The sequence below is a fragment of the Protopterus annectens genome, chromosome 1.part2 (genome assembly GCF_019279795.1).
Source record: "Protopterus annectens isolate FY-2018-M chromosome 1.part2, PAN1.0, whole genome shotgun sequence".
In the NCBI taxonomy this organism is placed as follows: domain Eukaryota; kingdom Metazoa; phylum Chordata; order Ceratodontiformes; family Protopteridae; genus Protopterus; species Protopterus annectens.
The window spans coordinates 623,745,827-623,759,022 of record NC_056727.1 but is presented as its reverse complement, the minus strand read 5'-3'; the positions used below and the strand labels follow the sequence as shown (position 1 = coordinate 623,759,022).

Sequence of the window (13,196 nt, the reverse complement as noted above, 5' to 3'; positions counted from 1 at the left end):
CCAAAACACTAAAGGTGGAGGAGTGTCCATATTCACACCACCAGGCTAGCTGCCCAGCACAATGCGTCTGAAATTCTCCAGGTGCAACTAACACTTGGTAAGACTGCAATCCAAATTGTAGCTTGCTACAGATCCCCCACCATGCCCTAAGATTCTCACTACACCTTTCTAAACATACTGGAAAATATTAAGATACAACCAAATACCCTAATACTGGGTAATTTCAACTACCCTGCCATTAACTGGGAAAACTACTTGTGTACCAACACCTTTACCCAACGATTCTTGGAATTCATAAATTCCAATGCCCTGGATCAACTAATCCATTGTCCCACTAGGGTAACTAATCAAGCATTTTTTGTCAGCATAGGCAGCAGCTGCTGCAAAGTTAGCATTCTGAATTTGGGGACCACCAGGAAGGTGTTCAGAATGGATAGATCCAAGATGGGGTGCCAAGCGCCCTCTTTTCTGGGAAGAAGGAATAGTCTGGAATAAAAGCTTCTGCCCATTTGATCTGAGGGGACAGGTTCTACTGCCCCTTGGGATATGAGAGTTTGACTTGTTTCAATGCCTTGCCCACTGATTTGGAGGTAGGTCTAAGTACCCTCTTGGAATTGGGAGTTCATTGAAGGAGAATTTGTATCCCTGAGAAATAATCTTTAAGACCCATTGGTTCTTTGTTACAGAAAGCCACTTCTCTTTGCAGAGGAAGAGTCTTCCTCCTAGTTTTTGATGAGTGAAGAGGGCAGAGGGGGGAGAGGGAGTCACAGAGTTTTTGGCATACAGGGATGGCTTAGAACTCCCTGCCTTTGAAGTGGAAGCGGTCCACTGTTTGGTTCTCTGCTGTCCCTGGAATAAGGAATCTGGGTGGTCTGTCCCTGCAGGGCTTACCTTGCCCCTGTCTGCTAGGTGCAGGAAAGGACCAGTGTTTTGAGGGAAAATTCCTGCTGAACCTAGGAGGTTGTACCTGAAGGAAATCTTTTACTGTTTGCATAGATTTTGCTTTGTCTTCCATCTTTTTAAGCACCTCTTCTGCTGCTTCTCCAAACAAGCGGTCCTTATCCAATGGTGCATCACGTAATTTCGATTTGACATGATCACGGAGAGGATGTTCCTTCAACCATGCATGTCTTCTAATGACAAATCCTGACACTGCTGCCCTGCTTGAGGCTTCTAGGGCATCATATCCACAGTGTAAAGAGTGTTTAGCCACTTCAGAAGTAGAGTGCAGTAAATCCGCTAGCTCTTTCGAATTAGCACAGTCAGGAAAGGTATAAATCTTCTGTTTTAGTAGTTCCAAAGTGTGTTGTTGATATTTTAACATGTGGAACTGACAGTTGACTGCTCTGATAGCTAAGGTTGCAAAGGTGTATACTTTTTTACCTCATCTGTCCAGAGCTCTGGAGTCCTTGTCAGAAGGAGTAGGATTCTTTGCAGAACTAGCCTTAGCTCCTTTTGGTCCCTATGTAATGACCTCTGGGTCTGCAGCAGGATTTCTGTACAGGTATTTGTGAGAGTCCGGTACTCTGTAATACCGGTCAGGTTTTCTGGGAGGAGGCAGGAGGGCGTCAGGAGTTAAGTTGGATTCATGGAAGACATCATCAACCACCTCTAAGATGGGGGTTTGGCCAAGGGTCTGTGCTGGGGCAGGTCTAGAAACTCTCTTAGTCTTTTCTTAGACTGAGGGAAGTCCTGAGTTTCCCCATGGAAATGTTCCCTGAGGGTGTGAAGGGTTTCCCCAAAGGAAAGATCTTGTGGGGAGGCAGAAGGAATCGATTCCTCTGCATTTGAGTCCTCATAAGCATTAAAAGGTTGTTGTTCCTCTACAAAATCTGAATAATCAGACTCCTGTTCTGTCAGTATTTCAGAGGAAGGGTCTCTTTCCTTTTAGACGGTGCGGCCTGACTACCCCTGATAAGGGTGACAAGATCCTCCGCCATTTTAAGCATTCAAACTTGGAGTGGTGGAGGAGGGGTAAAATGGTGGCCAAAGGTAATTTTCTTAGGCGTGGCCTTGTCTCAAGGCCTAAGAGTATCCATTGGTCTGAGAGAAATGGCAGTCGGATGAAAAAAACATTGTTTTTTGTCTAAATTCGGTAGTGAGAAAGACCTCCTCTGAAGCTGGTGTCAGCATCGCAGCAGAAAATTTCTGCAGCATACCTGACTCCAAAAGGGTCTCAGCAGAGGCCTGCGCAGTTATCGAATCGGGCATCAGTGGCTGCGAAGGCACCTCACTTAATTCTGGAGAACTGATGACCTACTTAGCGGTCGAGTCATCGGAAGGCTTAGCCTTGTGTGGTCTGTCTCTTATCATTACGTTTTTTTGGAATGTCTACAGATTGTTGGCTGACGTATGCCATTTCGGAAAGCAAAGACGAAAGACAAAAGTACCTAGCTACAAAAAGAGCTCTACGGTGAATGGTTCTCGCGTTAAAGAGGGCACAGAACTGGCAATGGGGGACGTTGTGGTCTAGGCCTAAATAAGTGACGCAGTAAGAATGGAAGTCTCGGCGTTGTATTTGCTTTCCACAGATGAGACAATTGTAAACTTTTTCGGACATCGGTTAGTGCAAGATAAAAGAACCCCCAACAGCGTACTTAGCTTTAGACGTTTTCAGCTGTAATTCGAACTCTGGTAGTGACCGACCGGCACACTTGTGAACTGCTTCTGTTATGGGCTCCACAGCAAGAAAGACTGATTTAATAATGTAAGCTGCCTTCCTTTATAGCACTGACATCCTGATGTCAGCCAGCGAGCGACAGCAGCAGACGCAGAAAAACATCGACTCTGGTATGCGGGCCGGACGAGGGCTACAACAGTAGGGATAACCCACAGGTGATTACTACAACAGTGCAACACGAAGACATCTAAAGATTATGAAAGGACTGACCGTGATGACCACACTTTTGGGAGGTGAACACTATTAAGTACTAGAAAAGTATGCCAATAACAGTGTGTCTGCATGGAGGTCTACATGGCTAGGTACCTTATGGTCCACCCTAATCACTTGCCAGGTATTGTTCCTATGTTTGCATGCATTAAAGAAATGGATTCCAAAACACTCTCAATGTAAATCCTGAAATCCATTTTGAAACCATGTGACAAAATGGAGTTATGAGTGGAGTGTGGTGACTTGATTATAATTCTTTGTAATATACGGGAGTTGTAGCTACCGATTAAGTAACATTCAGAGAAAAAATACAGGATTGTATATAGGACACTAATAAGTGTGTTAAACTTTAAAAACTTTAACTCATTTAGCAAAGCCACAAAGAAAGCAGCCAGAAGTGAAACGCACCTCTCATCAACCAAAGGTTTAAAAAAAGATGTCAAGACACTTCACTCTGCCATGCTTTCTTTTCCTGTGGGACAGTGTGAAGTGTGTTACAGTTTTAAAATCTTTCAGGTTTCTCTGATCCAATTCTACGGCAGCATGAAACTTGATACTAAAGTTCTGACGTATAAATATTGCTATAACAAGCTTGTTATAAAGAGGTTCATAAATCAGAAAGGTGAATAACAATCTTTTTGCCTATTTCAGAGCATAACCCATGCACTTGACATATGACACGGTAGATTAGGTCTGGTATGTCGATCATAACCAATTTGTTAATGTATTCAAAAAATGGAATCAAGACATTCAACTGGTGAATGCAATGTATTGAACTGATTTTGAAAATACATTAGCAAATAGTTATGATCACATAGACAACCTTAATTCTTTCCAATATGCAGAGCTTTAGCAGCACCAACGTACTACAACTTACAGAGGAAAAACAGATGTATAGGAGAACAAAGTGTTTTACAGTTCTTAAAGTTATAACACACACAGATGGAGGGCAGAACTGAAATGCAGCTTTAATCAACGAGCAATATTACAAGCTGCAATAAACTTTACCTTACCACAGTTCTGTTTTTGAATGGTAATATGAAGTGTGTTACCACTTGTAAAGCTGTTAAAATTATTCTGACACTCTTCTGTGGTGGCAGCATGTAGTCTGCAATATGAGAGTCAATCATAACTGCCCACGTTGCAAAAAAAAAAAAAGTTTTTATTCACTTTTCTAATGGGACAAAGGTTCATAACAAGCTCATCTTTTTGATAATTTCAGAGCATAATCAGTGCACTCTGTGTACTACAAAGAGATTAAACGCCTTTAAAAATAAATTAATAAAACTAAAGCATTATATAAAATTTCAAGCATTAAAAAATGAAACTGAAGGCCCTGTCCAGTGCATACCAAAATCTGTTAGAAAGACGGCCAGTTCCAGCTATGCCCTCCAGTCATCTGACATTTCTAGTGTCATTTGCCATGCATGACTCAGTCTTTTTAAAGAGAGCTCTCCAGCAATCTACACTACTGCTTGTGTAGCTTCTCTGTTACAAAGCCCCTGCTGCAGCTGAGTTCTGAGTCACCTCTATTGCTCTGCGCTGGTATATCTTTCATATCTGCTAGCCAAATTATCCTAGGTTACCCTTGTGAAGAGTATTACTGTGAAAACACTCAATGAAAACTAGTGTATGTGAACATATATTGACGTACAGCAACATACTATTCCCTTTGGTGAAAAATGCACCAGGTATAGTCACAAAGACCTGTCTACAACTACATCAGTGCCAATTTCTGCTGTTTAGAATTCCAGAATTATATGACACCGTTCCCCTCCCTTTCCCAAGTTTAAATATACCCATGAGTTTACAACTGTTGTTGCATACGTTGACAAAATAATGCTAATCTATTTTTTAGAAAAATATGAGCAATAGATGAGCATAACTTTGCCAAGTTGCTTGTAGATGACAACTTTTCTTCTTCTTTCGGCTTTTCCTGGTTAGGGGTCGCCACAGCGGATCACCTGTCCATTCATGATTGGCAGTGGAGTTTTACGGTGTCGAGTTGCCAGCCCAGCGCCCAACCTTCCACAGAAGGCACGCACACACTCACGCCTAGGGCCAATTTAGAGTGTCCAATCCACCTACAGCATGTCTTTGGGATGTGGGACGAACCATGGAGCACCTGGAAAAAACCCACACGACCACAGGGAGGACAGGCAGACTCTGCACAGAAGGCACCCCAGCCGAGAATCAAACCGGAGAACCTCTTGCTGTGAGGCTGCAATGCTAACCACTGCACCACTGCGGCCGCAATGAAGGAAAATACATTTAACATAAGCTGAAGTGACCCTGTGCTGTATTAATGTTTCACCTACATGACAATCTAAATTTCCTGGTAGTTTACAAGTGATTTAGGAGTACAACCCAATGGCTGATCTTACCTCATCTGATGCTTTTATGACGGCATCAGCTACTTTAGGATCCAGGCCATATTCTTTGTTTACCTCAGCAGCTGCTTTCTTCAGGATACCGAATGCATGGATAACTTGGACCTAAGAAGACAAAACCGACTTGTTTTATCATCAAATATACAAACAAAACACAGTATGAGGTATGCTACTTCAGTGCTAGACTAAAACCTCTATTATGCTCTAGGATTAATTTGTCAGTTATTCTCATGTGTCCTGATGAAACAGAAACATCCATCCTTTTCAGTTTCACCCATGATGAAATGTAAATTTGCGCAAACATATTCAGTTTTTCTATTTCTCTTCATTTCTTTAATGGTACATAGATTATTGCATCTATCCACACTTCAAACATTACTTTACGCTTTATGTTCAAACATTTACACTTTATGTTCATATATTTATACATGTCCAGCTCTTATAAATTAAGAAAAAGAATGACATTTTTCCCCCCTTTTTAATGTAATGTTCTTTGCATAACATTTAAAATCAGTACACACGCACACACACACACACACACACACACACACACACCCCGTTATAAGGCTTACAATGTAGCATGTGTTCTTCCAAAGCACTGGTGAAAGAATTATACAGTGTCACACAGACACTTGGTAAAACTGTTTTCTCTTTTCAAACTTAAAAGACAGCACAAAAAGGAAAACACTCAAGTTTTGCCAAAACCTCCCTTTTCTCCATACCATGGTTCAGCTTTGAAACTGATTACATAATTTAACAGGGTATGTGTTATGGTGTGTGTGTGTGTGTGTGTGTGTGTGTGTGTGTGTGTGTGTGTGTGTATCTATACATGTATGTATGTGGGTGGGTCTTGCCCCATCCTCACAGTCCACCCATCAAACATTTTTCAGGTCTTCTCATTTTGCTCTCCTGTGATTCCAATAATGGGCATGAATTCAAAACAAAACCATCATGACTGACACAGACACTACAAATTAGTAAAATGAAAAAAGGACTAAAAAGACCCACAATATGTTTATAATAAGACACCTTGTCCACCAGTGTTCAATTCCCTCTATCTGACTTAAGCAATTTTGGAAGTTGAAGTTCTCAGGCAGCAATGACTGATAAAGTGCATGTACACTTTCTGCCAAAATGCCTTCGTATCCAACAGTTTCCTAAAAATATGTATTATAAAGTAAAATTCAGCACCACCTCTTTGGTACAGCAAACCAGCACGTCTGCTGCTTCACTTTCTGGTGTAACAAAGCAAAGCATTCCTCAATTATTGCTTAGGCTACTCGGTTTACATAATGTGTTAATCCTGCATCCTGTGCCCTATCAAGATGAACTGCACACACCAGCATTAGTTTGTCAGAGTATGGTCAAAAGTAGCCACAAACAATGCCATGTCCAAAAGCTGCTGCTTCTCAGTCCACAAAACTAGAGCCGGGGACACCTCTCCCATTACACAAAGGGCCCAGTACACGACTACTTTTTTTGTGTAGTTTTATTGTGTTGGTTTACCCATTGCAATTAAATAGGTGAAAATTATGAATATATTGAACTCAATTTTCAAAGTGCATATGCATTTTTTTAACTGATGGTGGGGAAGTTTTACAATATAAAATATTTAAAATGTATTACAATGTGTAAAAAAACGGGTTGCACTTGATGGTGGGATAAATGTGTGTGAGCAAATATGTGGTAACAAACTGTGTGTAATTGGATAATTAAGGTTATTATATAATCAATGCTATCTGAGAAATTTGATTGTTCCCTGGAAGGCAAACAGCCGAGGCACTAGGAAGCATCAGTAAAATTTGGGTAGCTGTGGAATTATGTACTTACTTTTGTTGGAGGGGCAATATCAACATTATCCACCTATGCAATACATCATCTTGTATAATGTAATTTTTATCCTTATGCCTCTTTACAATGTTCGTATTTCAGATTTGGAATTTCTAAGTTCTTTTTGTCAACTTTGTAAGCTTTGCTAAAATCTGTAAATCTGTGTAAGCGTTTGCTATTTTTTGTAAGTTTTTTGTAAGTATTTCTAAGTTTTTGTAAATTTTAATAACCTTGTATAAGTTTGTAACTGGAGCTTTTCTCCCCGGGCCTCCGCTGAAAATGGACATGTCCAGTCGGACTTTTGTGGTTAACAAATGTAAAACAAACAAATAAATAAATATTGTGGGTTTTTTTAAGCTTATCGGCCTTTTGGCAGTTTGTGTTTTGCTTACTCCAGGACTACTCCATTATGCTCCTGTACAAGCCAACTACTTGAGTCTGCATAATGGAAAGGCTGAAGAGAAGACAGAAAAAGTCCCACAAAATACATTAGCAAATGCACAACAAATGGAATATCACTAGAATAAGTGGTTTCCTCTCTGTTTCACTCCAGGGTGATGCACAGTTCCAGGTTTTACTCAAGTCTCCTGATCCTTCTCTGTATTTGTGTTACATCATCAGAAACAGCTGCATTACGGATAAAACAGTGAAAAATTTGCATTTCTTACTTTCATTATTGTTTCAAAATAAACTTACAAGATTTCCTTAGATGATCCACCTTCAAATATTGGCAAAAAGCAGATGTGAAGAACTAACATCAGCAGTGTACTATCTAGAATTCAGTACACAATTGCACACTTTTCAGGCTTAGGTCTGGTGTCCCAGAGACCAATGCTCTATAAATCTACCGTACTGACTGATAATTCAGGTCTCTCTCATAATATCTGATCTACCAGTTCAAACTGCTAACTTACCTCGTTTCTGTACTGTTCTAATTAAACTTACCAGTGAAATTGCTAATAAAGAAATAAAGTAAAATAAACAAGAAAATATTTCAACTACACTTAGTCCAATAAACGATATCTTTGTACTGAGAGGAAGCATCTACTGCACAGGATTTTCTAACACATTAGGTTACAGCCTGGAACATAGGGGGATGTTTTCACATTATTAAGAGGAAACATTTTTCAAAGGTTGCACAAGGAAGAAAGACAAAGGTTCTATTACAAGAAAGAAAATTAAAGATGCTTGGATGTTAAACCACAAACTTTCTTTTATGTGGATCACAAACTAGGTGGGTATAAGAAAGGGGTAGCCATGTTATTCCATAAATCTCTTCTTGCAAATTCAGAATGTATAATCACCAGTGATGTTGGTAGATGAAGGTATCATTCAGGGTCTCAGGATTAGATTGGGGAAAACATATGTACCAAATACTCTCCAAAATCCTTTCAGTTCTTTCAGCAATATGAACTGCCAAAATCCAGATTACCCTCATTTGACAAGGGGGATGTTAATATGGCTCTGGATGACAATCTTGAAATCTTTTGGAGGAAAGAAGCTCATACAAAAGTATGAAAACAACTTGGGAAAGGGACTAGCTAGACACTTGAGGGATGTTTTATTAGAAGCAGACAATATTCATTTTCTCTAGAAATAATTCCCAATAAATCATCAGACTAGATTATTTTCTTGGCCCAGGGATGATTCTACCACAGACATTAAATAAACAAATTTTGAACAGATATGTTTCTGACTATGCATTTGTGAAAGTCACTTTTAATCTAGGAGAGGGTACCAGGTCAAAGAACATATAGCATTGGGGGTCACTATAAAACAGAGATTACAGAATGCAAAAATCAGTAATTATACAAGCAACAAAACACAACTTACTAGAGAAAGCATCAACTGCAAAAGTTAGGTAGGATGCCATTAAAACTGCCACTACAGCACAGATGATGGCACAAGAGGGGAAAAATAGACTTGGCAAAAGAGAGAGAGAGAGAGAAAGAAAGAGGGGGAGAGAGAGAGAGAGAAGATGGTAGCAGCTCTGCAAAAATCCCTCACTCAGCAAGCCTGAACATAACTTTACTAATTTCAATAAAGATCATGTCGAAGTGTGAATTACAGCAAGGATCCTGCACAAGTGTGAATTACAACAAATTACCATTTCACAAGCGGAAGCTAAGACTTTGGCAAAAAGTAGTTACTGGTGGCTGTTTGGGGAGTAAATGGCTATTTTACTTATCCCCAAGATAGTTGATGATACAGGACTGGAAGTGATGGGGAAAAATCCATTAGGAATGCTTTCAACGTGTTTTATGAAATACTTCATCCAGAAGAAGAGGAATGGAGGACAGACTCATTGGTTCATACAGACAGGAGCTAGAAAAATGATTAGCTTGGAACAACAAGGCTATTCAGATAAAGATACTACCACCCTTGAATTGTGTTTTACAATTGTTTGTGTCTTTCGGCTTTTCCCGGTTAGGTGTCGCCACAGTGGAACTCCGGTCCGCTAATGATTGGTAGTTGATTTTTACGTGCCGAGTTACCATCCCTGACTCACAACCTTCAACGAAGGTACACCCATTTGCGCATATCTCCACGCAGAAGACGCTCTAGCTGAGAATCAAACCGGACAGCGTCTTACTGTGAGGCGACAACGCTACTGCAGCACCACCACCGTGTTGAATTGTGTTTTACAATAAAGAAACTAATAAAAATATGATAAAACACCAGGTTCAGACAAACCCGCTAATGAGTTTTACAAGTAAGAGTATACTGTAAGGCTACGGAAAACCATACTAAACTTATAGCAGTATTAGGGAAATACAGGAGATACCCCTTCCTTCCATGCAGTCTACAAAAATGACAGTAATTCCAAAGGAGAAAGCCAACACTAAACATATGTACAATTATAGACTAATAGTTTCACTAAACACAGATACTAAAATTTTGGCCGAGATTACTGCATCCAGACTACATGGGATACTACCATATTTCACTAATCAAGGACAGTTCATACAAGGGCAGCAGTCTATCACCAAATGTCAGACAGTCTCTAATCTTTTGAATGCATTTCAGTATAAAATACGGGCAGGCATACAACTTTTTGATGTCTGCAAAGTCTCTGCCCAAGTCAGTTGGCCTTTTTTGTTCGAGGTATTACAGCAATGAGGATTACGCCCTGGAACTACAGCCTTTTGATGGCTATCTACAGCCACCCTAAATTTGAAGTACTGGTCAATGGGGGTATCTCACAAGGTAGTACAAAGAGAAAGTACAGTTGTGTACACTTACCATAAATGTAGATGTTCGAGTGTATTCACTGTTGCGGTCATTACATTTGGGTAATCTCCTGGCAGGTTGCCCTCAGTCAGCCTGATTAACAAAGTCTTGGGTCCTGCGTCGGTTGCTGCCCCTTCTTCCACAACGTCAGGTCGTCAGGGGTATAAAACATGCAGCCGATGCCATTTTCATCAGTTTTGCTTGCCCCAGATGTCAGGTGCCCCCCAAATGGGGAGCAAAATATATATATATATATATATATATATATATATATATATATATATGTATGCATGTATATAATTTAGAACACAAACAATATACCTCCAATCAAAAGCAAATACACCAAAAAGGCTTTTAAGCATATTAAAAGAAAGAAGAGGCATAGAAAGAGAAAAAAACAGGGGGCTGGAGGGTGGGTAACCAGGACTGCAACAGTGAATACACTCTAACATCTACATTTATGGTAAGTGTACAAAACTGTACTATGTTCTTCATGTTTCACTGTTGCAGTCATTACATATGGGTAGATTCCCAAAGCTATGGTTGGGAGGATGGATTTGTACAGAATTAGGAGCAGCTATAAGGCCCTGCAGGACAGCAGCGGCAAAGCCAGCTCTGGATTTAGAGAATAGAGGTAAATGGTAATGTTTGGTGAATGTATGAACTGAGCTCCAGGTAGCAGCTTCTAGAATGTCTCTGGTAGGAACCCCTCTGAGAAAGGCTGCAGAAGTAGATGCAGCCCTGGTGGAATGAGATCTGATCCCCTTGGGGACAGATTTAGCATGGTGCACATAGCAGAAACTAATACAATGGCTTATCCATTTAGAAATAGTTTGATTTGAAATAGGTTTTCCCTCTGCCCCTGCAGCAAAAGCCACCAATAGTTGCTCAGATTTTCTTAGAGGTTTTGGCCTGTTTAAGTAGAATCCAAGTTGTCTGTGCACATCCAATGAATGCAGAATCCGCTCACCCTTGTTTTGTGGATTGGGAAAGAAAGTTGGCAGATGAATGGTCTGATTAAGAGCCACACTGGATACCACCTTAGGCATGAAAGATGGATTGGTCTTGAGAGCCACCCTGTCCGGATGAAAAATAATGAAAGGCGCCACTGCCATAAGAGCCTGTAATTCTGAAATCCGTCTAGCTGAAGTAACTGCTAAAAGAAAAGCTGTTTTCCAGGAAAGAAATTTTAAATCTGCAGTAGCAGCTGGCTCAAAAGGAGGTAGAGTGAGTTTTTCCCAAACAAAATTGAGGTCCCATGCAGGAGCTGGTGCTCTCCTGGGAGGTCTTAACATTTTGGCCCCTCTGAAGTACTGCTTTTAGCAGAGGATGAGAAAAGAGGGGAGGCTCTGTGGTGTAATGAGCTGAAATGGCAGAGGCATGGATTTTTATAAAAGAAAAAGATAGGCCCTTGTGAAGCATCTCAGTTAAATATTGCAGAATTTGAGGAATATTGGGCATTGCTGTGCTTATTCCTTGTGCTTGGTTCCAGGCACAGAATCTTTCCCAGTTGTCCGCATAAGATTTTCTAGTACTAGACCTTCTAGCCTCCAAAATGACATCCATCACAGGTTTGCTGAGAGATGTAACTGGTGAAATTAGTTGATTAGCCATGTTGCAAGATTCACAGTTTGGAGCGGAGTGTGCAGAATTTGATAGTTCTGCTGAGACAGTAGGTAAGGTGTCAGAGGCAGGTACCATGGAGGAAGGTGTGACATATTGCGTAGGAGCGGGTACCAGTGTTTGCAATGCCAGACTGGAGCAATCAGTATCATTTTTGTTTTTTCCTGTCTGACTTTTAGTAAGACCTTGGAGAGCAGAGACAGAGGAGGAAAGGCATAGACTAATAGGTTTTTCCAGCTGAAGGACAGAGCATCCACTTTCCAAGTTTTTTTGTGATGAATTCTTGTGCAGAATTTGTCCAACTGATAATTTTGGGGTGAGGCAAAAAGATCTATGTCTGGTCTCCCCCATTTGTGTGTCAACATGCTAAAGATTTGTGGATCCAGTTTCCATTTGTGTGGGTCCATAAGATTTCTGTGTAATGTGTCTGCTAGAGTATTTTGCTTTCTTGGCAGGAATTGAGCTTGTAGATGTATTTGATAAGTCAAGGCCGTGTTCCACAATGCCATGGCTAGTCTGCAAAGGGGGTAGGAATGGGTACCCCCCCTGCTTGTTTATGTACCACATGACTGTGGTGTTGTCTGTCTTTATCAGTAGTTGTCCGGGATGAAGATAGTCCTTGAAGGCTGTCAGAGCATTTTGTACAGCTAGAATTTCTTTCTGGTTGATATGTAGGTGCATTTGATTTGGGCTCCATTGGCCCTGAATGCATCTCCTTGCCAGATACGCCCCCCAAGCATAATCTGATGCTTCTGTAGTCAGGGTTTGGGCAGCAGGGGGTGGAGTGAATGACAGTCCCTTGTTTTGGTGGCAGGCCTCTGCCCACCATAGGAACTCTAGTTGCCGACAAGAAATGATAGGAATCATTGTTTCCAGGCTGTGACAATGTTGACTCCATAAGCTTTTTAGGTACCACTGAAGCTTCCTCATATGCATTCTTGCATATGGAATTATTAGGATGCAGGAGGCCATGAACCCCAAGGCCTGCAGAATTTGTCTTGCAGATAGCTGGGTGTTTGTGGCCACCTGTTTGAAGAAAGTCATCAATTGAATTTGTTTTTCTGGCATACGGTAGATCATCTGGGCAGTTGTATTCAAGCTTGCACCCAGGAATGTAATTATTTGAGAGGGTACCAGTTGTGATTTCTTTTCATTTATGGTGTACCCTAGACAAGTTAGAAGTATTTTTACAAACGCCAGATGTCTTAGAAGAGTGTCCTTGTTTTCTGCCT

General features: G+C 40.7%; 1 protein-coding gene across 1 annotated transcript in view; it reads right to left on the bottom strand.

The window, feature by feature from the left end:
* FH (fumarate hydratase) overlaps window positions 1–13,196 on the bottom strand; it is a gene marked incomplete in the record, with an annotated part of 726,003 nt that overhangs the window by 455,160 nt on the left and 257,647 nt on the right. Inside the window, 1 exon segment of the mRNA XM_044058045.1 lies at window positions 5,275–5,385. Coding sequence (XP_043913980.1) covers window positions 5,275–5,385 — 111 coding nt within the window.